Source organism: Schistocerca gregaria, chromosome 2 (assembly GCF_023897955.1).
Source record: "Schistocerca gregaria isolate iqSchGreg1 chromosome 2, iqSchGreg1.2, whole genome shotgun sequence".
In the NCBI taxonomy this organism is placed as follows: Eukaryota; Metazoa; Arthropoda; class Insecta; order Orthoptera; family Acrididae; genus Schistocerca; species Schistocerca gregaria.
The window spans coordinates 878,762,297-878,788,656 of NC_064921.1; the positions used below are offsets into that span (position 1 = coordinate 878,762,297).

General features: G+C 44.1%; 1 protein-coding gene across 1 annotated transcript in view; it reads right to left on the bottom strand.

Moving 5' to 3' along the window:
• The window catches only part of LOC126336037 (glutamate receptor ionotropic, delta-1-like), a 113,092-nt gene that overhangs the window by 18,457 nt on the left and 68,275 nt on the right, over positions 1–26,360 (bottom strand). Inside the window, exons 7-8 of the mRNA XM_049999517.1 lie at positions 23,576–23,746; positions 15,526–15,746 (exon numbers count right to left, since the gene is read on the bottom strand). Coding sequence (XP_049855474.1) covers positions 15,526–15,746; positions 23,576–23,746 — 392 coding nt within the window. The remainder of the gene's footprint in view (positions 1–15,525; positions 15,747–23,575; positions 23,747–26,360) is intronic.

Genomic DNA, 26,360 nt, shown 5'->3' on the forward strand with positions numbered 1-26,360 from the left:
GGCAGTCATAAGAGTCGAGGGGCATGAAAGGGAAGCAGTGGTTGGGAAAGGAGTGAGACAGGGTTGTAGCCTCTCCCCGATGTTATTCAATCTGTATATTGAGCAAGCAGTAAAGGAAACAAAAGAAAAATTTGGAGTAGGTATTAAAATTCATGGAGACGAAGTAAAAACTTTGAGGTTCGCCGATGACATTGTAATTCTGTCAGAGACGGCAAAGGACTTGGAAGAGCAGTTGAACGGAATGGACAGTGTCTTGAAAGGAGGATATAAGATGTACATCAACAAAAGCAAAACGAGGATAATGGAATGTAGTCAAATTAAATCGGGTGACGCTGAGGGAATTAGATTAGGAAATGAGACACTTAAAGTAGTAAAGGAGTTTTGCTATTTAGGAAGTAAAATAACTGATGATGGTCGAAGTAGAGAGGATATAAAATGTAGACTGGCAACGGCAAGGAAAGCGTTTCTGAAGAAGAGAAATTTGTTAACTTTGAATATAGATTTAAGTGTCAGAAAGTCATTTCTGAAAATATTTGTTTGGAGTGAAACATGGACGATAACTAGTTTGGACAAGAAGAGAATAGAAGCTTTCGAAATGTGGCGCTACAGAAGAATACTGAAGATAAGGTGGATAGATCACGTAACTAATGAGGAGGTATTGAATAGGATTGGGGAGAAGAGAAGTTTGTGGCACAACTTGACTAGAAGAAGGGATCGGTTGGTAGGACATGTTTTGAGGCATCAAGGGATCACAAATTTAGCATTGGAGGGCAGTGTGGAGGGTAAAAATCGTAGAGGGAGACCGAGAGATGAGTACACTAAGCAGATTCAGAAGGATGTAGGTTGTAGTAGGTACTGGGAGATGAAGCAGCTTGCACAGGATAGAGTAGGATGGAGAGCTGCATCAAACCAGTCTCAGGACTGAAGACAACAACAACATACATATATCTGCATTTGAAGACGCATGCCTATATAAACTTCTTTGCCGCTTCGTTGTATATGATTTTTTTTCCTTAGTCCAGTTTCAGGGTGCATCGAAGAGAAGATCCTGGGGCATTGTATGGTTGCCACGACCGAACGCTGCTAGTGTTCATCCGCCGTATAATTCATCAGATTATAATTTGTACGTCTCTGAGATCATATGCACCAACCTTTTTTCCTAAAATCCGGGAAATGTTATTACGCGAACCGGTAACACTCAGATGGATATTTGGCCTGCAAATAATGTCGTGCACCAACGCACTCTCCGGTCTAATGCACTGATGATGCTGGAAGGCAGAGTTCAGCTTAATTAGAAAAGAGAGTAAAATTGTTTGTGCCATTTTTTTTCATTTAAGTAGCGTTGCCTCCAGCAAAACAAGAAACATTCATGTAGTGATCTACCTATAATTCAATGCTTTCTTAAAAGTCGTGTTTACTAGCAGAGATAAAATCTCATAACAATCCATTTCAATTAATTAATTCATATCTCATCCTCTTTTTATTATTTTTATTGAAAAACGCTACAGTGGACTGGTGTTAAAGTCTTCTTTTAGATTTTCCGTGCTTTCTCTAACACAATTAAGGCATAAGCTGGGACAGGTTATTTGAAAACGACTTGACCAATTTACTTTCCTTTTCTTACCCAATATGAGTTTATGTTCCGTTCTTTTGTTCGGGACATGAAACCTTAATTTTCCTTTCTACGTTAGCATATAGGTGTGTACAAATGCTGAACGTTTTTTATTTGGACAATGCGCCTGTGAACAGCTGCTTCACGTGTTCTTCAGTAACTTGATTTCTCGAGTTTGTAACCATTTTTTAAATATATGTGTATTAGTGAATTTTGTCAATAATTAGTGTTTATGAAAATGTAATACATGTTGATAGGATAACTTTTACAGTATAATGATGATGAAGTCCCATACTCCGAGGAGCGTAGGGACGATGCGAGAGACCCGCACCGCTGTACTAAGCAAGGTCCTAGCGGAGGTGGTTTGCCATTGCCTTCCTCCGACCGTAATGGGGGTGAATGATGATGATGAAAACGACACAACAATACCCAGCCATTTCGTGGCAGGGAAAATCCCTGAGCCCACCGGGAATCGAACCCGGGACCCCGTGCACGGGAAGGGAGAAAGTCCACCGCAAGACCACGAGCTGCGGACTTCATAGTATACAACAAAACAATGACATCACTGACGCGAGTGTGCGCAGTTGGGGAGCTGAAGGCAGAGAGGTATCAGCGTAGCATCTGTGGTGACTGTGTGTGTGTGTGTGTGTGTGTGTGTGTGTGTGTGTGTGTTTCTAAGGGACCAAACTGGTGAGGTCATCGGCCCCTAGACTTACACATTACTAAAGCTAACTTAAACTGACTTATGATAAGAACAACACACACACACACACACATGCCCAAGGGAGGACTCGAACCTCCAGCTGGAGGGGCCGCGTAATCCGTGAAATGGCGCCTTAAAACCGCGCAGCCACTCCGCGCGGCCATCTACGGTGTATAACATGTGTATGTGTTGGCGAGAAAATGCCAAAAAGTTTTGCGTCGCAAATGTTGAAGTACGCGACCAGGCAAACTATAGGTGGGCGAGTAAGCACGTCTTTGCAGTATATGGTCACAAGAAGTATTTAGAAATAATGAATGCTATGTCACCCAAATTTAGTCAAACTGCTAGCTGATCAGGACGAGCCTGTTGCCATTAATGGATCTCTTAATGAACACTACGTTGCACCATAAGCAACGCATCGCAAAGCAAGATCCAGACGATATTTTGTAGCTGTGTAATAGACTCGCCACCGTGTTAGTAATTTTTTGGAAGATTGTAGTGTGTCTAGTTACAGAATACATTTTTCTTTCCGGAAATTACTTCATTGTCCCGAGTCGTTAACCATCAGAAGTGTCCTATACTTTTACCACAAATTCCTAGAAAGTCACAAGTGAAAGAAACAGTCCAAAAAAGACAAATCGAATTAAATTTACAGTTCATTTTTAGTCGAACGATTGTTTTAATTAAGGTCAGTAGAAACCACAGTTGCTGAGATAGTATTGCACTACTGCTGAAGACAATCAGCTTAAATTAAAAGTGATTTAATTGAAATTCATTTTCCATGACAAAAGTATTCTGGCTGTCCTGCAGTCAAAATACGGTACACTACTGTTTGGAAAAAGTGAAACGCCAAAACCGAGAGATGTGATCAGAATGAAATTTATTCCACCGATTAGGGACATCACACAGCACAAATGATTGGCATTAAGACCTGTACACGTACTGTAACTGCGGAAATTCAGCATCACCGCGTGCAGCAATCAGAGCCGCTAGAAATCGTAGCATGGAATCAAAGAGCGCCTGAATACGCTGATGGGGATTTTTTCTGCCACGCGGTTTATAGGCATGTCTACAAAACATCAACTGTGGCTGCAGGAGGGTCTGAACGAACAAGTTGCCGACCGACCGTACCCCAGATATCTTCGATGGGCGACATGTCAGGCGAACGGGCACGCCAGGGAAGCAGTAGAACTCATCGTTCTTCGAAGAAGGCTCACACATCATCTCCACATGCTGCCGGGCGTTGTCCTCCTGAAATATAACATGTGGAACGGCCCGCAGGAGGGGCAGTGTCTCGGGCTGTAAAACCTCCCAGATCTACATCTACATCTACATGGATACTCTGCAAATCACATTTAAGTGCCATCGAACCACCTTCACAATTCTCTATTATTCCAATCTCGTATAGCGCGTGGAAAGAATGAACACCTGTATCTTTCCGTACGAGCTCTGATTTCCCTTATTTTATCGTGGTGATCGTTCCGCCCTATGTAGGTCGGCACCAACAAAATATTTTCGCGTTCGCAGGAGATAGTTGGTGATTGGAATTGCGTGAGAAGATTCTGTCGCAACGAAAACGCCTTTCTTTTAATGATTTCCAGCCCAAATCCTGTATCATTTCTGTGGCACTCTCTCCCATATTTCGCGATAATACAAAATGTGCTGCCTTTCTTCGAACTTTTTCGATGTAGTCCGTCAGTCCTACCTGGTAAGGATCCCACACCGTGCAGCAGTATTCTAAAAGAGGACGGACAAGCGTAGGGTAGGCAGTTTCCTTAGTACGTCTGTTACATTTTCTAAGTGTCCTGCCAATAAAACGCAGCCTTTGGTTACTCTTCGTCACAATATTTTCTATGTGTTATTTTCAATTTAAGTTGTTCGTAATTGTAATACATAGATATTTAGGTGAATTTACGGTTTTTAGGTTAGACTGATTTATCGTGTAACCGAAGTTTAATGAGTTCCTTTTAGCACTCATGTGGATGACCTCACACTTTTCGTTATTTAGGGTCAGCTGCCACTTTTCGCACCATTCAGATATTTTTTCTAAATCGTTTTGCATTTAGTATTGATCTTTTCGTGACTTTATTAGTCGATAAACGACAGCGTCTTCTGCAAACAATTTAAGACGGCTGCTAAGATTGTCTCCCAAATCGTTTATATAGATAAGGAACAGCAAAGGGCATATAACACTACCTTGAGGAACGCCTGAAATCACTTATGTTTTACTCGATGACTTTCCGTCAATTACTACGAACTGTGACCTCTCTGACAGGAAATCACGATTCGAGTCACATAACTGAGACGATATTCCATAAGCACGCAATTTCAACAAGAGCCGCTTGTGTGGTTAAGTGTCAAAAGCCTCCCGGAAATCCAGAAATACGGAATCGATCTGAAATCCCTTGTCAATATCACTCAACACTTCATGTGAATAAAGAGCTAGTTGTGTTTCACGGGAACGATGTTTTCTAAATCCGTGTTGACTGTGTGTCAATAGAACGTTTCCTTCGAGGTAATTCATAATGTTCGAACACAATATATGTTCTAAAATCCTGCTGCACATCGACGTAAACGATATGGACCTGTAATTTAGTGGATTAGTCCATAGCATCCAATATGGCGGCGAGTGAGTGACGTGCGTTAGTTAGCCTGGCTCGCAAGTTTACGTGAAATCTGGAGGTGTTTTAAGAAGTTAGGCTAGTCTACATTTGCTAAAGCCGTATATCTACTGCCGAGTGTCGTATTTCACATCACATACTGGGCACTATTTACACGGAATCCAGTTAAAATGGAAAATCGCCGAACAACGCGCAGTGCAGCCAAGGGCCAGGCCGGAGACAGCGCAGCCGTGGAGTCTACACCGGGAGTTGCGGCCGCTTCGCCCGGCATCGCTGACATCGCCGCACTCGTGAAGGCTGAGGTGAGTGCCGCGCTGCAGGCTAAGGAGACGCTCGGGCTCGTTGTCCAAACCATCACTGATGCTGCCATTGCAGCAGTAACGGACAAAATACAGAAAACTCTGGAGGCGAATGCGAGCGAGATTCGTGCACTGGACACATTGTTAAAAGCAAGTGAGGAGAAAGCACGACTGCTCGAACAGGAATTGATCGAGAAGACAGACGAGCTCGAACAATATCAGAGACGCAATAATCTCAGACTGTTCGGCATTCCAGAGAGCAGCAGAGAGAGCACAGATGAACTTGTGATAAACCTTGTCCAAGAAAAGCTAGGCGTGCAGGTGACTCTGAGGGACATTGACAGAAGTCATAGAGTGGGTCGCAAGTCACCAGGTTCTACAAAACCAAGACCTATAATAGTGAAATTTATGTCTTATAGGAAAAGATCTGAAATATTCAAGCAAAGAAGAATCTCGGGAATTCGGGTCTGACAGTACGGGAGGATCTGACCTCTGAAAGACTAAAAAATTTGAAGAGCGCGATTTCGAAATTTGGGCTACAGAACGTATGGACAAATGACGGCAGGATAATGATTAAGATCGAAAACGGAAAGAAAACAATTTGCAGTGTTAATGAGCTTGAAAGCCTGTGCTTTAGAAGCTAAATCATGTATAATCTTCCTGCCACTAACCTATATGTTTATACTGTTTACACTGTCAACTATATCTTAACTAATGTATTATCAAATTATTGGTTTCTCTACATAACTATTTTTTTATCTCTAATTGTTTTTTCTCGTGTAATTTTGTTATTATTTGTAATATCAACTTTTCGTTACCCCACATAACTATTTTCATCTTTAATTGTTTTTCTCATGTAATTTTGTTAATTATTACATAAGGTAGTCTCACTTCCATGCGTAATTAGCAACCCACCATCATACTTTAGTTGTAATCCTCATAAGTGAAATTAATATCACACTCTACCATTACGTGCAGATTACTCCGGTTGTGTTTAGCCAAATTCCTTCCCCTGCCAGCCCACGGCTGCTTCCAGAACCGTTGCAGACCTCGCTGACCTTGGCCGCAGATCCCGTTGCCTCCCCGGGGACCTACCCCTCCCCCTCCCGGCCGCTTTCACTGCACAGAACTGGGAGGACACTCCCTCACCCCCCTCCTTCACACGCCTTCCGCATTCATCATGCCAGACCCTCTTGTCACCGCCAACCACGACCCGCAAACATCGGTCGGCAGCCTCCTCGGGCAATCAACACCCGAACGCACCAAGCTGCATATTGCACATGCAAATGTCCAGTCTCTGCCAGCTCACTTCGACGAGTTCAAATATGTATTTCAAACTCTTGATATACACGTAATACTTTTGTCAGAGACTTTGCTCAAACCAAGCATTCCTACAACTTCCATAAACCTAGATGGCTATATCTTTCTCAGGCACGACAGATCCAACAGACGAGGGGGCGGAGTAGGGGCGTACATACGCTCTGATTTGTCACCTACAGTACTACACACATCCGATAACAACGTAGATAAACAAGTGGAATATATGTTCACAGAGATCAAATCACTTGATAGAAAGTGCTTAATATGCGTCCTTTACAAACCTCCTAAAGTAGGTGGGTTCGCCTGCTTCGAAACTGCCCTCTCTAGTCTCGAATCGTCATATGTACATGTAATTATAGCAGGTGACACTAACATTAATTTTCTGTGCAATAGTCCTTCCACTGGGAAATTTAAGAGGATGCTTTCTTCCTCAAATATGACGCTACTTCATCTGGCACCTACTCATCACACGACTACCAGTCACACTTTCATAGATACAGGGTGTTTCAAAAATGACCGGTATATTTGTAACGGCAATAAAAACTAAACGAGCAGCGATACAAATACACCGTTCGTTGCAATATGCTTGGGACAACAGTACATTTTCAGGCGGACAAACTTTCGAAATTACAGTAGTTACAATTTTCAACAACAGATGGCGCTGCAAGTGATGTGAAAGATATAGAAGACAACGCAGTCTGTGGGTGCGCCATTCTGTACGTCGTCTTTCTGCTGTAAGCGTGTGCTATTCACAATGTGCAAGTGTGCTGTGGACAACATGGTTTATTCCTTAGAACAGAGGATTTTTCTGGTGTTGGAATTCCACCGCCTAGAACACAGTGTTGTTGCAACAAGACGAAGTTTTCAACGGAGGTTTAATGTAACCAAAGGACCGAAAAGCGATACAATAAAGGATCTGTTTGAAAAATTTCAATGGACTGGGAACATGATGGATGAACGTGCTGGAAAGGTAGGGCGACCGCGTACGGCAACCACAGAGGGCAACGCGCAGCTAGTGCAGCAGGTGATCCAACAGCGGCCTCGGGTTTCCATTCGCCATGTTGCAGCTGCGGTCCAAATGACGTCAACGTCCACGTATCGTCTCATGCGCCAGAGTTTACACCTCTATCCATACAAAATTCAAACGCGGCAAACCCTCAGCGCCGCTACCATTGCTGCAGGAGACATTCGCTAACGATATAGTGCACAGGATTGATGACGGCGATATGCATGTGGGCAGCATTTGGTTTACTGACGAAGCTTATTTTTACCTGGACGTTTTCGTCAATAAACAGAACTGGCGCATATGGGGAACCGAAAAGCCTCATGTTGCAGTCCCATCGTCCCTGCATCCTCAAAAAGTACTGGTCTGGGCCGCCATTTCCTCCAAAGGAATCATATGCCCATTTTTCAGATCCGAAACGATTACTGCATCACGCTATCTGGACATTCTTCGTGAATTTGTGGCGGGACAAACTGCCTTAGACGACACTGCGAACACCTCGTGGTTTATGCAAGATGGTGCCCGGCCACATCGTACGACCGACGTCTTTAATTTTCTGTATGAATATTTCGATGATCGTGTGATTGCTTTGGGCTATCCGAAACATACAGGAGGCGGCGTGGATTGGCCTCCCTATTCGCCAGACATGAGCCCCTGTGACTTCTTTCTGTGGGGACACTTGAAAGACCAGGTGTACCGCCAGAATCCAGAAACAATTGAACAGCTGAAGCAGTACATCTCTTCTGCATATGAAGCCATTCCGCCAGACACGTTGTCAAAGATTTCGGGTAATTTCATTCAGAGACTACGCCATATTATTGCTATGCATGGTGGATATGTGGAAAATATCGTACTATAGAGTTTCCCAGACCGCAGCGCCATCTGTTGTTGACAATTGTAACTACTGTAATTTCGAAAGTTTGTCTGCCTGAAAATGTACTGTTGTCCCAAGCATATTGCAACAAAAGGTGTACTTCTATCACTGCTCGTTTAGTTTGTATTGCCGTTTCAAATATACCGGTCATTTTTGAAACACCCTGTATATTCGCAACGAAATCTCCAAACAGAATAATCTGCACCTCTCAAATATCTGCGCCTGGCATGTCTGCCCATGACATCATTTCCATGACGTATTCACTAGAATGCCCTAGAAAGAAACAAAAACTGTCTATAGGCCGAGACCTCAAACACTTAAATTTGCCTGAACTCGAAACTGAGGCACAAGAAATAGTCTGGGGGATGACCTCTACTCCCCTCATGGACATAAACGACAAACTCCAGGATTTCACTAACATAATTACTCAACTATATGTCAAACATGCTCCTATAAAGACCAGAAAAGTAAAGAGGCAACCTGTACCCTGGCTGACTGATGAACTGAAACAACTCATGAATCTCAGAGATGCTGCACATCGAGCATACAAGATACACCCAACACCTGAAAATCATGCTGTATACAAGCAGAAACGAAACAAAGTCAGTCAAGCGGTGAGAAACGCTAAGCTCAGACATGCCCGTACATTAGCTGACAATAGATGTAGACCAGCTATCCTGTGGAAAAATCTTCGTAGTCTCGGTTTAGGCAAAATAAAAATTGCAGAAAATCACATGGTCCCAGCTGAAGAACTAAACCGATTCGTCACATTACCTACAACCAAAATTGAACCGCAAAAAAAAAACAGAGAATCATTGATTACTTCATGGGGTCGAACGACTGTAACAAAGAAAAATTTTATCTACAGCACGTCACTTGCAGTACTGTCAAGAAAGCCATAATGCGGATTAGATCAGCATCTACTGGACATGATGGTATCACTATCCAGATGGTAAAACTTATTATTGACCAACTACTGCCCTCTATAACAGACATTTTCAACGATTCATTAATCACAAGTGTTCTCCCTGAGGCCTGGAAACTGGGACAAATTAAGCCACTGCCTAAAAAGGACATCGTCACAGCACCCTCTGACTACCGCCCCATCTGCCTTCTTCCTGCACTATCAAAGGCCTTAGAATATATAGTTCATGACCAGCTCACCACCTACCTAACTACTAACAACCTACTAGACGAATACCAATCAGTTTTCCGTAAACATCGAAGCACAACATCTGCTCTGATAAAGGTGACAAATGAGCTGAAACTTGCCATGGACAGACAAGAAGCGACCATCATTTGCTTCTTAGATTTCAGCAAAGCATTTGATACTGTCTACTTCGACATCTTACTGGCCAAACTTAGCGGTCTAAATTTCTCACCAAGTGTAGTGCAATGGTTTCGCTCATACATGACGTCTCGTCAGCAACGCGTCCTATCTGGGAATATAAAATCACAATGGCGGCAGGTAGTGTCAGGCGTTCCCCAAGGCTCAGTATTAGGTCCTATGCTCTTCTCTCTGTATGTCAATGATGTGTCATCGGTTCTGACCTATTGCAAATACCATATGTATGCTGATGACCTTCAGTTGTATCTAAGTGCGAAACCAAGCAATCTCAAGAAAGCTATTGAATATTTCAATACTGACCTCGATGCACTGTCAAAATGGGCATAGGTTTAAAACTAAACCCATCTAAAACCCAAGCGGTACTTGTTGGTCACTCTAAGCTCATTAGCCCAAAACATCGGGAATCCGCACCACCTCTAATCCTAAATGGAACAAATATTAACTTCTCTCGCTCAGCAAAGAGTTTGGGAGTAATAATAGATGAAAATCTAAATTGGACAGAGCACATAACTGCAGTGTGCAAAAAAGCATCAGCATCCCTTCATGTCCTACAGAAATATAAAAAAGTCTTCCCTTTCGATCTGAAAAAGAAATTAGTACAAACGGTTATACTCCCAATCATTGACTACAGCGATATTATCCTACAAGGCCTCTCTCAGGAAAATTCCCGACGTCTATAACTGGTCATGAATGCCTGCGTCCGATATATCTGTGACGTTCGACTTTTTGATCACATTTCACCAGCATATGCGAAATTGTCCTGGCTGCGTGCAGACAAACGCAGAGATTTCCATACACTCTGTCTCATCTACTGCCTTATAAATGTACACTGTCCCTCATATCTCTCCTCGTCCCTAACGCTCATGTCGAAACAACATGACAGAAACACACGTTCTCATTATAATAAAATCCTCTCCGTTCCACTGCATCGCTCAGTCACCTTCTCCAAGTCCTTTACAGTAGCGGGAACCCGACTCTGGAATAACATCCCTCGTTATGTTAGAGAACTTAAAAACATGTCCAGCTTCAAAAAACAGTTAATGACGTATCTACTTAAGCAACAGTAATGCCTTCCTCTGTACATGAATGCACTTCACCTCGTTACTTCCCTCTTTCCCCCTCCTTAAATCTTCATTCCCCAAAACACGCTATACTAGTAAACATCTACTTTAAACACCAAGATATTTTGTACATCTGCACAAACCTTCATTATTATTGCCAATCCTTCTCATGTTTGTCATTATTATTTGGTTTTTTTACTGTTATTATTATTGCTTTTATCATAATCTGTACGTACAGCACCTGTTGTAAAAATACTGCCAGAATTTACTATATTAGGTCTTAGTCATGTTTATCATTATTTTTTTTACTGTTATTATTATTGCTTTTATCCTAATCCGTATGTATAGCACCTGTTGTAAAAATACTGCCGCATTTACTTTATTAGGTCTTAGTCACTATTTCTTTATTCATATTGCCACTAGAGTAAGCTAATATTCTCATTTAAACTATGGTCATGATGTAACTCTGATGTGTGGAATGCTGCATGTGTGGAACACTGGTCCGATGTAAGAGAAGGCCTGATGGCCTTAATCTGATCAGGTTAAATAAATAAATAAATAAAAATACTACCTTTCTTGAATGTTGGTGTGACCTGTGCAACTTTCCAGTCTTCGGGTACGGATCATTTGTCGAGCAAACGGTTGTATATGGTTGTTAAGTATGGAGCGGTAGCTGTTCAGATTGCCCTCGAGACGTAGGAGGCGAGGTCGTGTGTTACAGGCAATGGCGCACCAAAACATTTGACGTTTGTCCGCTATGCCTCTCAACAATACAGACTGCCCGACTGCGTTTACCATGGCGCGGCGGTGTCGAATGTGTATACGGCATCACTGTAGGACAAGTTGAAGCGGCACTCGTCAGAAAACACTACATTTTCCCACTCAGCATACCCGTGTGTCGTCCATGTGCCAGTTGCATTCTGCGGCGTTGGAGTTGTTTGGTCAATGTAAGCCGACGCAATGGCATGCGTGACACCAGTCCAGCCTGCAGAAGACAGCGTCGGACCGTCGACACAGATAAGACCACACCCATTGCAGTGCTCCAACACTGTGGATGAGGCTGTTCTATTAGTTACAGCCAAGTGGACACGATGGCGGTCATCTAGTGCTGTGGTCACTTTCCATCCTCCAGTACACTGTCGGCACTGTGTACGGCCCTCTTCTCCCAGCTGGTTCCATATATGCCTCTCTGTTGCAGCAACGTGCCCTGTACAAGCTTGAATGTCACGGAAGGACAGACCCACCTCCCAAAGATCAAGCATTCTGCCCCATTTGAATGCACTCACATGCTGGTGTGCCGCCCTATGATGATGTGGGGAGGTATATTGATATATGCCTCACTGTTGCAGCAGCGTGCCCTGTACAAGCTTCAATGTCACGGAAGGACAGACCCACCTCCCGAAGACCAAGCAATCTGCCCCATTTGAACACACTAATATGCTGGTGTCCCGCCCTATGATGATGCAGTGAGGTATAGTGACACCTGTTTACACATTTCCTCTTTGGGTGACGGCCTCACACCGGCTGAGCTTTGCGTAACACCGACCTGTCCGGTCACACGAAAGTGTGCGCTGCTGGGCATAAGTGCACGCCACGTCTCTGCCATTTGAATCACTTGTTATGGTCTCACTGTTCTAAGCAAACTCTTATAGTGGCGTGTTGCAGACAATTGCTTCTGAGTGTGTCACTTCTTACAAACAGTTGTGTAGTTGTGTAATTTTATGTTTCATTTTGTAAATGACATCTGTGTATTCCTGCGTAACATTAGTACCGAAAAATAGTTGTTACCATGAATGAGAGTTATTACGGAATCATATAAGATACAGTCTTTCACAAAATATTAAGTAAAGAATGATAAACAGTTATTTGTCACCATTAAGCATATTTTAAAAAGACAGCACTATTATGAGTTACGTAACACATTATACTAGTAGTTTACATAAATTGTTGCTAATCATTGCTTAGTATACTATTAGTTTACATAAATTGTTGCTGATCATTGCTTACTATTGGTTATCATAAAGGTAACTAACATCACTGCATTCCAAATTAACAACTTTTGTGTGCGTAGTAAACGTCTTCTACATAGAAGCCAGCACGTGTGTATTTTGTCAGGTGGCTGCTATGTCTTTGCTACACGATATTCGTGTGATATCAACAAAGTCATTAAGTCATTCGCTAAATTTCAATTTTTGCTCGTTTTGGAGTTGGCGAACGTTTTGGTCTGCGACCTAAATTCATACAAACCATATTCTGACATTCAAAATTACGTGAAACTACAATGAGATTTTAATTTATTACCATTTTTTACATTTCTATCGTTTTGTGCGTTGTAACAAACACTCTTGCGATACCGATCAGGTTGTATGCGTATTCTGTCGGTAAGCACAGATCTTCAGATTTGATGCCTTGATTCCACTAACAATGCAACATTAGCTACACGTGAAACTTCCTGGCAGATTAAAACTGTGTGCCGGACCGAGACTCGAAAAATGGCTCTGAGCAGTATGAGACTTAACATCTGAGGTCAACAGTCCCCTAGAACTTAGAACTACTTAAACCTAACTAACCTAAGGACATCACACACGTCCTTACCCGAGGCAGGATTCGAAACTGCGGCCTTAGCGGTCGCTCGGTTCGAGACTGAAGCGCCTAGAACCGCTCGGCCACACCGGCCGGCGGACCGAGACTCGAACTCGGGACCTTTGCCTTTCGCGGGCAGGTGCTCTAAAATCTGAGCTACCCAAGCACGAGTCACGCCCCGTCCTCACAGCTTTACTTCTGCCAGTACCTCGTCTTCTACCTTCCAAACTTTAAAGAAGCTCTCCTGCGAACCTTGCAGAACTAGCACTCCTGAAAGAAAGGATATTGCGGAGATATGTCTTAGCCACAGCCTGGGGGATGTTTCCAGAATAATAAAACTTTACGTACACCGCAGAGCATAGGAACGTTATTTTATGATGAAAGACAGCATAGATGGACCATTTTTCTTCATCAAGCAAACAGTAACGGGAGCCGTTTATCTGGACATCCTTGAGCAACTTGCTGTTCCTTTGCTTCTTCCCCTTAGGCCAAAAACTTCCAGCGGGATGGTGTGCCACCGCACTCGAGTTTACACTTTCGTGACGTCTTGGATCGAATATTTCCACAACGATGGACAGGACGTAATGGACCAACCAAGTAGCCACCGCGATTGCCCCGGATATAACCCATCTGGATTTCTTCCTGTACAGTAAAGTGAAAGACATGGTGCGTGCCTCGCGTGTAGGCGACCTTAACGATATCCGAAAAGAATTGTTGACCCGATAGCCTCCGCTACGTCATCCATGCTTGTGCGCACATGGGCTGAGCTAGAGTAACGTCTCGACGTTTTACAGGTTACGAAAGGAGGCCACGTAGAAGTTGTAATGTTATGTGTGCCTCACTGCTTTTTTAACTGATTTGTACCTGATTTTATTCTGAGAAGCTCAGTAATGCACGTAAATACCGTAAATGTAAATGTGATTCAAAAGTACTTGAAGTGAAGTGAAGCGGAGCTGGACAGCAAGAAACTCTTTAGCGCGGAATGCCCGCAACGATAGTAGGTGTGAATATTTGTGTATGGACTCTATACAAAAAAAAACATAAAAATAAAAAACAATTGATTTATTAAAAAAAAGAGGACTGTTAATCTGTATCTTCTGGAAAGGGGACGTGTTGCTAGGCCGTCGCTGAGAACGTATTGTTACATTTAATGAAAATTGCTATTTTAGTGATAAAACCGAGTAAAGTATATGTAAGAGTCGCCAAACATTTATGTATACAAATTTTCTGGAAGTGAAGAATAGAAATATCTTGTTTTTGGAAAAGGTTGTGAACTTCGTTATCATCGCCGTCTATTAATCGACAGAATTGTAAGTGTACAAAGTTCACTAAGATACAGGAAAAGAAATGAATTCTCTACAGTTTTCATTCAATAAGTAACGACCTCTCATAATTACAGTAATTGGATTATGTTCTTGTAGTATAGTATGGTGCTGAACTCCACCGACCAGTTTAGATGTAGCAGGAAGTTTGTGTGCAAAGCAATCTCCTTTTCTCACGAAAAGCAGATTACTGTTTGATCTTATTTACTTACAACAGTGGTCATTTAGGTATGAAAAGCTACGAAAACTTGGGCTCAAAGCTATCCGCAATACGGCCACGTAACTAGCAGAGACGTATTTTAAACCTTAAAGAACAATAACTTCCTCCAAATTGTAATACGTCACCAACTGGTGCAGAAGCTCATCATTCAAGGAGGCAGCAACCAAAATTCAGGTACCAGTTGCGACTTAAAGTAAAACTCTCAATCAAAAATCAATCTCTCTCTCTCTCCAAACACATATATAAATATTCATATTATTAAGATAAAAGTCATTTTATAAAGTATATTAATTTTTTGTACAAAACTTTCTGGGGTAGTTGACACGACATTCCAAATTGCAAGTATCTTTGTCTCGGAGTTTGTTTTTAATTTCCTTTGATGATCAGGGATGTTTCATGTGGATGACCTGAATGTTGAACAGTCTACTGACGACTATGGGTATTTGTGGTACTCAGAGATGAAGACATTGTAATGGGAGATGGCTGATGACCCACAAGAACAAGCAAACAGGTGCAGAACCTCACCAGACCGGCGCGCAGACAAGAACCAGCCAGCTACCTTGCATGCAGAGGACGCTGATGCTCCAAACGAAAGCCTCCCCAGCGCCCCAGCGGCGGTCCGCGAGGCCGGCGCCCACGCCAGCGGCGGTGGCGGCAGCGGCTGCTAGCGCCAGTACCGTGCCAGTGGCGGCCACGCACGCCAGCAGCCGCGGGCTGAATGGCGCCAGGAAGATGTCGCGCAGCGCGCCGCCCTCCGGCCGCCGGAAGTAGATGTTCTTCCTGCAGCATCAAAAATCAAAATGTTCACATGTGTGTGAAATCTTATGGGACTTAACAGCTAAGGTCATCAGTACTTAAGCTTACACGCTGCTTAACCTGAATTATCCTAAGGACAAACACACACATCCTTGCCCGAGGGAGGACTCCAACTTCCGTCGGGATCCTCCTGCAACATCAGCAGGAGGTGCCAGGGAGCTATAGGAAACATGTAAAGTAATAAAAACTGTAGTTAAAGGAACAGATTCAATACATGGAAAAGTCGAAATAGCTTCCGATTACATATAAAGCAAGAGCATCAAAATCAGGACTGCAAAAAGAATGCCACTATCAAATGCAGACAAGAGATCAGGTAGATGGGCAGACTACATAAGGACCTGTGTGCACAGGAGGAACGGTCAGTTGACTCGGTAGAAGAAGAAATAGCTATTGAATTGAGAAAAAGTATTAATTACATCTAGTATTACAGTCAGAATGTGACCTAGCTTCGGAACACTTCCAGGCGAAATAGACAGAAGGGATAGATTTACATGTGTGTGGTGCCTCTTATTTCGATCATGTCCAAAAGAAAATACACCGTTCTTGGTCCTGCAGCCGTACATACAGGGTGGTTCATTGATAGTGACCGGGCCAAATATCTCACCAAATAAGCGTCAAACGAAAAAACTACAAAGAACGAAATTTGTCTAGCTTGAAGGGGAAACCAGATGGCGCTATGGTCGGCCCGCTAGATGGCGCTGCCATAGATCAAACGGATATCAACTGCGTTTTAAAAACAGGAAACCACATTTTTATTACATATTCGTGTAGTACGTAAAGAAATATGAATGTTTTAGTTGGACCACTTTTTTCGCTTTGTGATGGCTGGCGCTGTAATAGTCACAAACATATGCCTCACAATTTTAGACGAACAGTTGGTAAAAGGTAGATTTTTTTAAATTCAAATACAGAACGTAGGTACGTTTGAACATTTTATTTCGGTTCTTCCAGTGTGATACATGTATGTTTGTGAACTTATCACTTCTGAGAACGCATTCTGTTACAGCGTGATTACCTGTAAATACCACATTAATGCAATAAATGCTCAAAACTGTGTCCGTCAACCTCAATGCCTTTGGCAATACGTGTAACGCCATTCCTCTCAACAGCGAGTAGTTCGCCTTCCGTAATGTTCGCACATGCATTGACAATGCGCTGACGCATGTTGTCAGGCGTTGTCGATGGATCACGATAGCAAATATCCTTCAACTTTCCCCACAGAAAGAAATCCGGGGACGTCAGGTCCGGTGAACGTGCGGTCCATGGTACCGTATGGTGCTTAGACGACCAATCCACCTGTCTTGAAATATGCTATTCAATACCGCTCAACCGCACGCGAGCTATGTGCCTCACATCCATCATGCTGGAAGTACATCGCCATTCTGTCATGCAGTGAAACATCTTGTAGTAACATCGATAGAACATTACGTAGGAAATAAGCATACGCTCCTCCATTTAGATTGCCATCTATAAAATGGGGGCCAATTATCCTTCCTCCCATAATGCCGCACCATACATTAACCCGCTAAGGTCCCTCATGTTCCACTTGTCGCAGCCATCGTGGTTTTTCCGTTGCCCAATAGTGCGTATTATGCCGGTTTACGTTATCGCTGTTGGTGAATGACGCTTCGTCGCTAAATAGAACGCGTGCAAAAAATCTGTCATCGTCCCGTAATTTCTCTTGTGCCCAGTGGCAGAACTGTACACGACGCTCGAAGTCGTCGCCGTGCAATTCCTGGTGCATAGAAATATGGTACGGGTGCAATCGATGTTGATGTAGCATTCTCAACACCGACGTTTTTGAGATTCCCGATTCTCGCGCAATTTGTCTGCTACTGATGTGCGTATTAGCCGCGACAGCAGCTAAAACACCTACTTGGGCATCATCATTTGTTGCAGGTCGTGGCTGACGTTTCAAATGTGGCTGAACACTTGCTGTTTCCTTAAATAATGTAACTATCCGACGAACGGTCCGGACGCTTGGATGATATCGTCCAAGAAACCGAGCAGCATACATAGCACACGCCTGTTGGGCATTTTGGTCACAATAGTCATACATCAACACGATATTGACTTTTTCCGGAATTGAGAACGTTCCATTTTAACGAAGCAAATACCGCCCGCAATGGCGAAATGTTACGTGATACCACGTACTTGTACGTATGTGACTATTACAGTGCCATCTATCACAATGCGAAAAAAGTGGTCCAACTAAAGCATTCATATTTCTTTGTGTACTACAAGAATATGTAATAAAAATGTGGGTTCCTATTTTAAAAAAAACGCAGTTGATATCCGTTTGACCTATGCTAGTGCCATCTAGTGGGCCAACCATAGCTCCATCTAGTTCCCCCCTTCAAGCTAGACAAGTTTCGTTCTTTGTATTTTTTTCATTTGACGCTTATTTCGTGAGATATTTGGCCCAGTCACTATCAATGGACCACCCCGTATACGTGATGAAATTAAGTAGAAATCTGAAATTGGCTGGCATTTGGGCACTGAAATGAATTCAATAGTGTCGAGTGCTGGACCGGGATCGGTTCTAGGCCGTTCAGTCCGGAACCGCACTGCTGGTACGGTCGCAGGTTCGAACCCTGCCTCGGGCATAGATGTGTGTGAAGTCGTTAGGTTAGTTAGATTTAAGTAGTTCTAAGTTTGCGGGACTGATGACCTCAGATGTTAAGTCCCATAGTGCTCAGACCCATTTGAACCAACCGGGACTCGAACTTGGACTTCCTCCTTCACGGGGTTGGTCGCCTTAACTGCTTCGGTTGTCCAAAAAACTTCCTGTCAAACCTAAATTCCCAACTTGTCACGCATTACTTACGTAGGGCCCCCTGTCCACCATACTCATTGCTCGCAGCCTGACGCTGATCCTCCCAAGAATTTGGGAGAGCGAGTGCTTCCGCAGCAAAATTATCTTAATGTCCATCAAGACGCTGTCTGTTCTGTCGGCCTGTACAAAGTCATTCTAGGCAGGCATCATGAACATATGGGGTGCCAAGCGGTTGTCTTCCCTCAGGTGCCTAGGACTACTCCACATGTTGTCTCTGTAAATGCACTTTTTTAAAGTTCTCAGTGAAGGTTGGCGGATGCGATGGAGAGTGTCGCCAAACTGGGGGGTGTTGGAGGGACGCTTTGTTGTATTATTCACATACGTTTCAATGTCGTGCAACCCCCCACCTACCACCACCACCGTGACCACCCGCAGGAGGGATAGAAATAATGCATAATCACCGTTTGCTGCTTCGGATCACGTTCAATTTCGTCGGACGCCTTTGTATGCTCCCTAGTGATTCCATCCTGTACACGAACGCAAAAATTGCGATGCATTCTACTTCAAAGAAGTTCTATGACGTTCAGTGGGGATGCAGACCCGTAATGTCCTTAGAGAAGGGATGAAACGTCAGGGGGTGTCAAAGATGGCCAAGAACGTAGCCCTGTTGCTCGTAACATAGTGAACTGCCGTTCAGTGTCTGGGAATCAACGCTACAAGGGAAAGGGTGGTTTCGCTGGCGCCCTTTATGCCACCCTTTGAGGCCTTTCCGCGTCGATTCTGAGCGACGCTGAAATATTTTCCTCAGCCACCCATAACAAAACAGCGAGATTTTAACGCTGGGTGTCGCATTTCTGACCTCCACTGCAAAGGTACCAATGGAAGTGGTGAAATGTGGGTAACATGTAACGACCTTCCCATCGTGTAACAAAGCGCTGGCCATCACTGTGGTGAAATCTGATACCAATGTGATATCATTAAGCCGCTTCACACGTCACATGAACTTCTGAACTCGACCTAATTTTCGCATGAGTCAACACCTTGCGCCGGTCATTGTGGCCGAGCGGTTCTAGGTGCTTCAGTCTGGAACCGCGCTGCTGCTACGGTCGCAGTTTCGAAGCCTGCCTCGGTCATGGATATGTGGGATGTCCTTAGGTTAGTTAGGTTTAAGTAGTTCTAAGTTTAGGGGACCGATGACCTCAGGTGTAAAGTCCCATAGTCTTCAGAGTTATTTGAACCATCATCACCTTGGTGGATGAAGCGTCGTCGATCCCGAGGCTGATGTCGCAGAGCGCCACGTTTTTGCACAGTTAAAGACGAAGGTTGCAATTACCTTTGAGCCAAATTTCAAGTCCCAATGGGTTATCAATACGAGGCTTCGAAAAATTATCCCTTAATTGCCACACTCTGGAAACATCTTACGTTAGAAACCGACGTCTTACAGTGTTGAGTAGGAACCGTGCTGTTACATAAACAGATGGGCAGTATGGAGCAGCCAATCTCAGCTGAGGGTGGCATTACCTAGAAAGAATACGATGTGGGAAAGAAGAGGAGCATCACATATGATGCTCCATAAGAAGGCCTATAAATGACATGAAAATCTTTAGCAGTAAAGGAAATCAAAGAAAAATTGGGAGAGGAATTAAAGTCCAGGGAGAAAAAACAAAAACTATGAGCTTTACCGCTGACATTGTAATTCTCTCGGAGACTGCAAAGGACCTGGAAGAGCAGTTGAATGGAATGGAGAGAGTGATGGAAAGAGGACACGAGGTGAACATTAACAAATGCAGAACAAGGATATTGATCATAGCAAATGAGACACTTAAAGTAGTAGATGCGTTCTGCTATTTGGGCGGTAAAATAACTGATCATGGACGAAGTGGAGAGGGTGTATAACATAGACTGGCTATGACAAGAAAAAAATTCTGAAGAAAAATTTGTTTACATCGAATACAGTTTTAAATGTTAGGAAGTCTTTTCTGAAGGTATTTGTCTGAAGTGTAGCCATGTATGGAAGAGAAACGTGGACGATAAGCATTTCAGATAAAAAAGGAATAGAAGCTTTCGAAATGTGGTGCTGCAGAATAATGTTAAAGATTAGAAGAGTTGGCCATGTATTTAATGAGGAGGTACTGAATATAGTTGCGCAGAAAAGAATATGTGGCGCAAGCAGGCTTGAAGAAGCTATCCGTTGGTGGACGTGTTCTGAGACGTCAAGGGATCACTAATTTAGTATTGGAGGGAAATGTGGGAGATAAAAACTGAAGACGGTGACCAAGAGCTGAGTACTCTAAGTAGGTTCAAAAGGATGTAGGGTGTAGTAGTTATTCGGAGAAGAAGAGGCTTGCACTGTATAGAATAGCATAGAGAGTTGCATCAAACCAGTCTTATAAATAGAAACCAAATAGCAACAACATTCTTCAAGGACTTGTGTATGAGAACACATGACGGTTGGAATTGGTGTTGAATACTTATGTGCAATACTTTGGAGTCGTTCGCTATTTCGACTATTTCACTCTTGCCTGTGAACAATTATCTTGTCTATGTACTGATAAGCATAGAGACTATCATACCCTATGTTTGCTCTGTCGTCTTCTCAATCATTGCACTCCCTCTGAACTATATTCAATTATTATAATATTCTCTGTAAAGACCAGCAGAAATAGTCGTTTCAATAAAGTGAAATTCGCTCTGTACCACTAAACAATACAGCCATCTTCACAAAATCATTTTCTGTAGCAGGAATCCGATTTTGGAATGATCTTTCTCAAAATAGTAGAGAAATTAAATTCCTTTCAAAATTCAAAAAACAGATAATAGTCCACATTCGGTCAGCTATCTTTTCGAAACACTTATCTGCAGCTCATTCTTGCCAACATCCTCTCCCTCTCGTCACACAGCCCTCTGTTTGAAGTCCGTTCTTTCTTGACAACTACTGCCACTGCCATTTTCAATCTTGTAGTAAGAAAAGTACGTAGACCGAGCAAAGACGAATGGGGGATTACACTAGGGAAGATATGCGGTGCAAATGGAGAAATGCACTGAGGTAAGTGCCTTTGCCAAAGGGCAGTTTACTATTACGCAGACCCTATGAACGGGCTTGGCCACCAAATTCGCCTAACGTGAATCCGGTGGTTCCCGTTTGGCTCGCTATCGAGCGCCGACACCGCGTACACAATTCGGCGGCCAGTTATTTAAGAGAATTACATGACTTATGCGTAGACACCTGGTGCCGCATGGCTCCCCAAATCAACCGACGAACTATAGACTCGATTATATGCAGAATCAGTGACATATAGCGGTAAAAAGATGGGCCACGAAGTTATTAAGCGAGTGGTCTTAATGTTTCGCCTCGTCAGTGCAAGTTTTCTCATAATAACTTGTCAGATGTACATGACTGAACCTGAAATATCGTACGCATAGGAACTGAGAGTCTTTTTGCAATATTTTATGATCTGTGTTGTTCCTGGTGCGATGTAGCAGAGTGCTTTAAGGTCCTTCTCTTGTCAGCCTAAATACACTCCTGGAAATTGAAATATGAACACCGTGAATTCATTGTCCCAGGAAGGGGAAACTTTATTGACACATTTCTGGGGTCAGATACATCACATGATCACACTGACAGAACCACAGGCACATAGACACAGGCAACGGAGCATGCACAATGTCGGCACTAGTACAGTGCATATACACCTTTCGCAGCAATGCAGGCTGCTATTCTCCCATGGAGACGATCGTAGAGATGCTGGATGTAGTCCTGTGGAACGGCTTGCCATGCCATTTCCACCTGGCGCCTCAGTTGGACCAGCGTTCGTGCTGGACGTGCAGACCGCGTGAGACGACGCTTCATCCAGTCCCAAACATGCTCAATGGGGGACAGATCCGGAGATCTTGCTGGCCAGGGTAGTTGACTTACACCTTCTAGAGCACGTTGGGTGGCACGGGATACATGCGGACGTGCATTGTCCTGTTGGAACAGCAAGTTCCCTTGCCGGTCTAGGAATGGTAGAACGATGGGTTCGATGACGGTTTGGATGTACCGTGCACTATTCAGTGTCCCCTCGACGATCACCAGAGGTGTACGGCCAGTGTAGGAGATCGCTCCCCACACCATGATGCCGGGTGTTGGCCCTGTGTGCCTCGGTCGTATGCAGTCCTGATTGTGGCGCTCACCTGCACGGCGCCAAACACGCATACGACCATCACTGGCACCAAGGCAGAAGCGACTCTCATCGCTGAAGACGACACGTCTCCATTCGTCCCTCCATTCACGCCTGTCGCGACACCACTGGAGGCGGGCTGCAGGATGTTGGGGCGTGAGCGGAAGACGGCCTAACGGTGTGCGGGACCGTAGCCCAGCTTCATGGAGACGGTTGCGAATGGTCCTCGCCGATACCCCAGGAGCAACAGTGTCCCTAATTTGCTGGGAAGTGGCGGTGCGGTCCCCTACGCCACTGCGTAGGATCCTACGGTCTTGGCGTGCATCCGTGCGTCACTGCGGTCCGGTCCCAGTTCGACGGGCACGTGGACCTTTCGCCGACAACATCAATGTACTGTGGAGACCTCACGCCCCACGTGTTGAGCAATTCGGCGGTACGTCCACCGGGCCTCCCGCATGCCCACTATACGCCCTCGCTCAAAGTCCGTCAACTGCACATACGGTTCACGTCCACGCTGTCGCGGCATGCTACCAGTGTTAAAGACTGCGATGGAGCTCCGTATGCCACGGCAAACTGGCTGACACTGACGGCGGCGGTGCACAAATGCTGCGCAGCTAGCGCCATTCGACGGCCAACACCGCGGTTCCTGGTGTGTCCGCTGTGCCGTGCGTGTGATCATTGCTTGTACAGCCCTCTCGCAGTGTCCGGAGCAAGTATAGTGGGTCTGACACACCGGTGTCAATGTGTTCTTTTTTCCATTTCCAGGTGTGTAAATAAACAGGAGGACAGAACGACGCCTAAATTTTAGTGGAGACAGTTTGTCATAGAGCCTGGGTGTATACTTAGCTGGTACCCACATGGACTCGACGAGCGGGAAGGAGAAGAACATGTCGCGCGCGCGCTCCTTGGTGATGACGACGTTGTCGAGCCCGACGTCGACGGCGCCCCGCGTCACGGCTCCCAGCAGGTGCAGCCAGGCGCCCTCGCTGTTACGCCAGCCCAGCATCGGGAACGCCACCAGCTCGTAGCTGCAGAGTCACCACACCTAGATCACTTCACTACATATCTGTGGGTCTAAGTCGGGCGTCTTTACATCATCTACCACACGATGATTTTTCTAGTTAGTGAGCCATACGTGTACCAAGTTTAACTGAAAATCCTCCATATGTTTCAGAGCTATGTCTATTATTACTTAACACCCTCTTCTCCTAGAAGTACCTGGAATATATCAGACTCACAGTTTTTTTCAGGTAGTAATTTAATTTTGTTTAAAACCTTGACGCAGTTTCTACAGGCGTTCCTGTTTTCTCCAATTTCCATGGGCACTAGAGTTGTCTTCATCATCACAGTATTCTTTCCATACCAAATAATAAGTTATTTGTGTACCAAGTTTTCTAGGCGCTACAGTCTGGTACCGCGCTACCGCTACGGTCGCAGGTTCGAATCCCGCCTCTGGCATGGATGTGTGTGATGTCCTTAGGTTAGTTAGGTTTAAGTAGCTCTATGTTCTAGAGGACTGATGACCTCAGAAGTTAAGTCCCATAATACTCAGAGCCATTTGAATTTGTACCAAGTTTGGGCAATGCTCGAACAAACACACTTGTATACATACATTTCTATAAACAATGAGGATTTTCTACATTGTGACGGAATCACATTGGCTCTGTAGTTGCATTCTTCATAGTTCAGGATGGTCAAAATACAACAGGCCCGGAAAATATTTTTCACGCCTCAAGATAGGTAAGCCAAGTTACATCATGCACACCTTGGGTGGATAACAAAAGTCTGAGGTGTTTGAAATACAGGTTGTTTATAAATGAGTATCGGGGTTTTAACACTTACAATATTTATTATATTAAAGTTACAGTTATAAATGATATGTCAAATGAAAGAGCAACTCAAACAGTTTTACCTAGAAACTTATAAATGTTCAGTGTGAGCACCATTTGTCACACGGCACACATCAGGTCTGTAGCCGAGTTGATAAGTGTGTCTTCAGTGATTGTAGCAACAGCTGTTTCAATCCGGTTTCTTAATTCAGGGAGGTCTGCTGGTAGCGGAGGCACGTACACACGATCCTTGATGAAGCCCCAAAGGAAAAAATCGCATGGCGTTAGGTCCGGTGGACGTGGAGGCCATGCAAAGCAAGCCCTGTCAACTTTTAGGAAGAACTCGGCTATAGACTTGACGTGTGTCGTGTGACAAATGGTGCTCACATTGAACACTTATAAGGTTCTTGGTTAAACTGTTTGAGTTGCTCTTTCATTTGACATACCATTTATAACTATAATTTTAATATAACAGATGTTATAAAGCGTTAAAACCCCGATATTCATTTACAAACACCCTGTACTTTCCGGGCCAGTTTTATATTGACCGCCCAGTATAAGAAAAACAAATTTCACAACGCAACAAATAAAAACATTTATTTCGTACATAAGAGTACCCTGCCCTGATAATGGCCTACATCAGAGTTTGTGACTGCGTGCTAAACTGCAGGCGAGCACGATGAGCGTGGCGCGTGCGTCTGTACTCCTCGGAAGTACTCGGTACAGCGTGATCTTTCATTTAGAACTGTGGTGCTGAGTTTTTCGGTCGGCACGACTTTCTTCAGTTCGGCGGAACCGCGATGTCATCGATGTTTGCTGTCCGCTATTTGTTCACACTAAAGGAGAAGTTCACGTGTGCAGCGGCTGTTTGCACAGAAAGAGGCACTCCAGAGATCTATTGTCACGAGCATTTAAAAATCAATGAGAATGACAGAAGAGAAGGGTGAGAATTCTCAGTATGTGTTGTGATATACAGTCTCACAATCGACGGGTACTGCAAAGTTTCTATGCAATGACATTACAACGTCATTCAGAAATAATTTAAAGATTTAGTTGACGATGAAAGAGTAAAAAAAATTACAATGCTCGACACTTTCTCTGCATTAAGAACTACTTTGCGCTGGATTTACAGGCATGGAGCACTACCAATATCTCACCATCCCGTGTCTTACTGTGGGCAGCGTGCACTCAAGTTCACTTGAAGAGTGAGGTTTGCAATCCATTCTCAGCGATCTAATTTTCGTTCCACTCTGCCACAGGCTGTGCATTATGAACAGGTGCTCGATGGTGTTGAGAGATGCAGTCGCCATCCCCGAATGGCTCTTCAACGGTGGTCGTGCGAATACGAAATTTTCTGAAGTCGCACGCATTATTATACAGTTTGTTGCAACTGTTTTCGACGGAAATGAACGAAGATAACGGAGTGTTTATATATCACTGCAAAGTACACTATGTGATCAAAAGTATTCGGACACCTGGCTGAAAATGACTTACAAGTTCGTGGTGCCCTCCATCGGTAATGCTGGAACTCAGTATGGTTTTGGCCCACCCTTAGCCTTGATGACAGCTTCTACTCTCGCAGGCATACGTTCAGTCAGGTGCTGGAAGGTTTCTTGGGTAATGGCAGCCCATTCTTCACGGAGTGCTGCGCTGACGAGAGGTATCGATATCGGTCTGTGAGGCCCGGCACGAAGTCGGTGCTCCAAAACATCCCAAAGGATTTAGGTCAGGCCCTGTGCAGGCCAGTCCATTACAGGGATTTTATTGTCATGTATCCACTCTGCCACAGGCTGTGCAATATGAACAGGTGCTC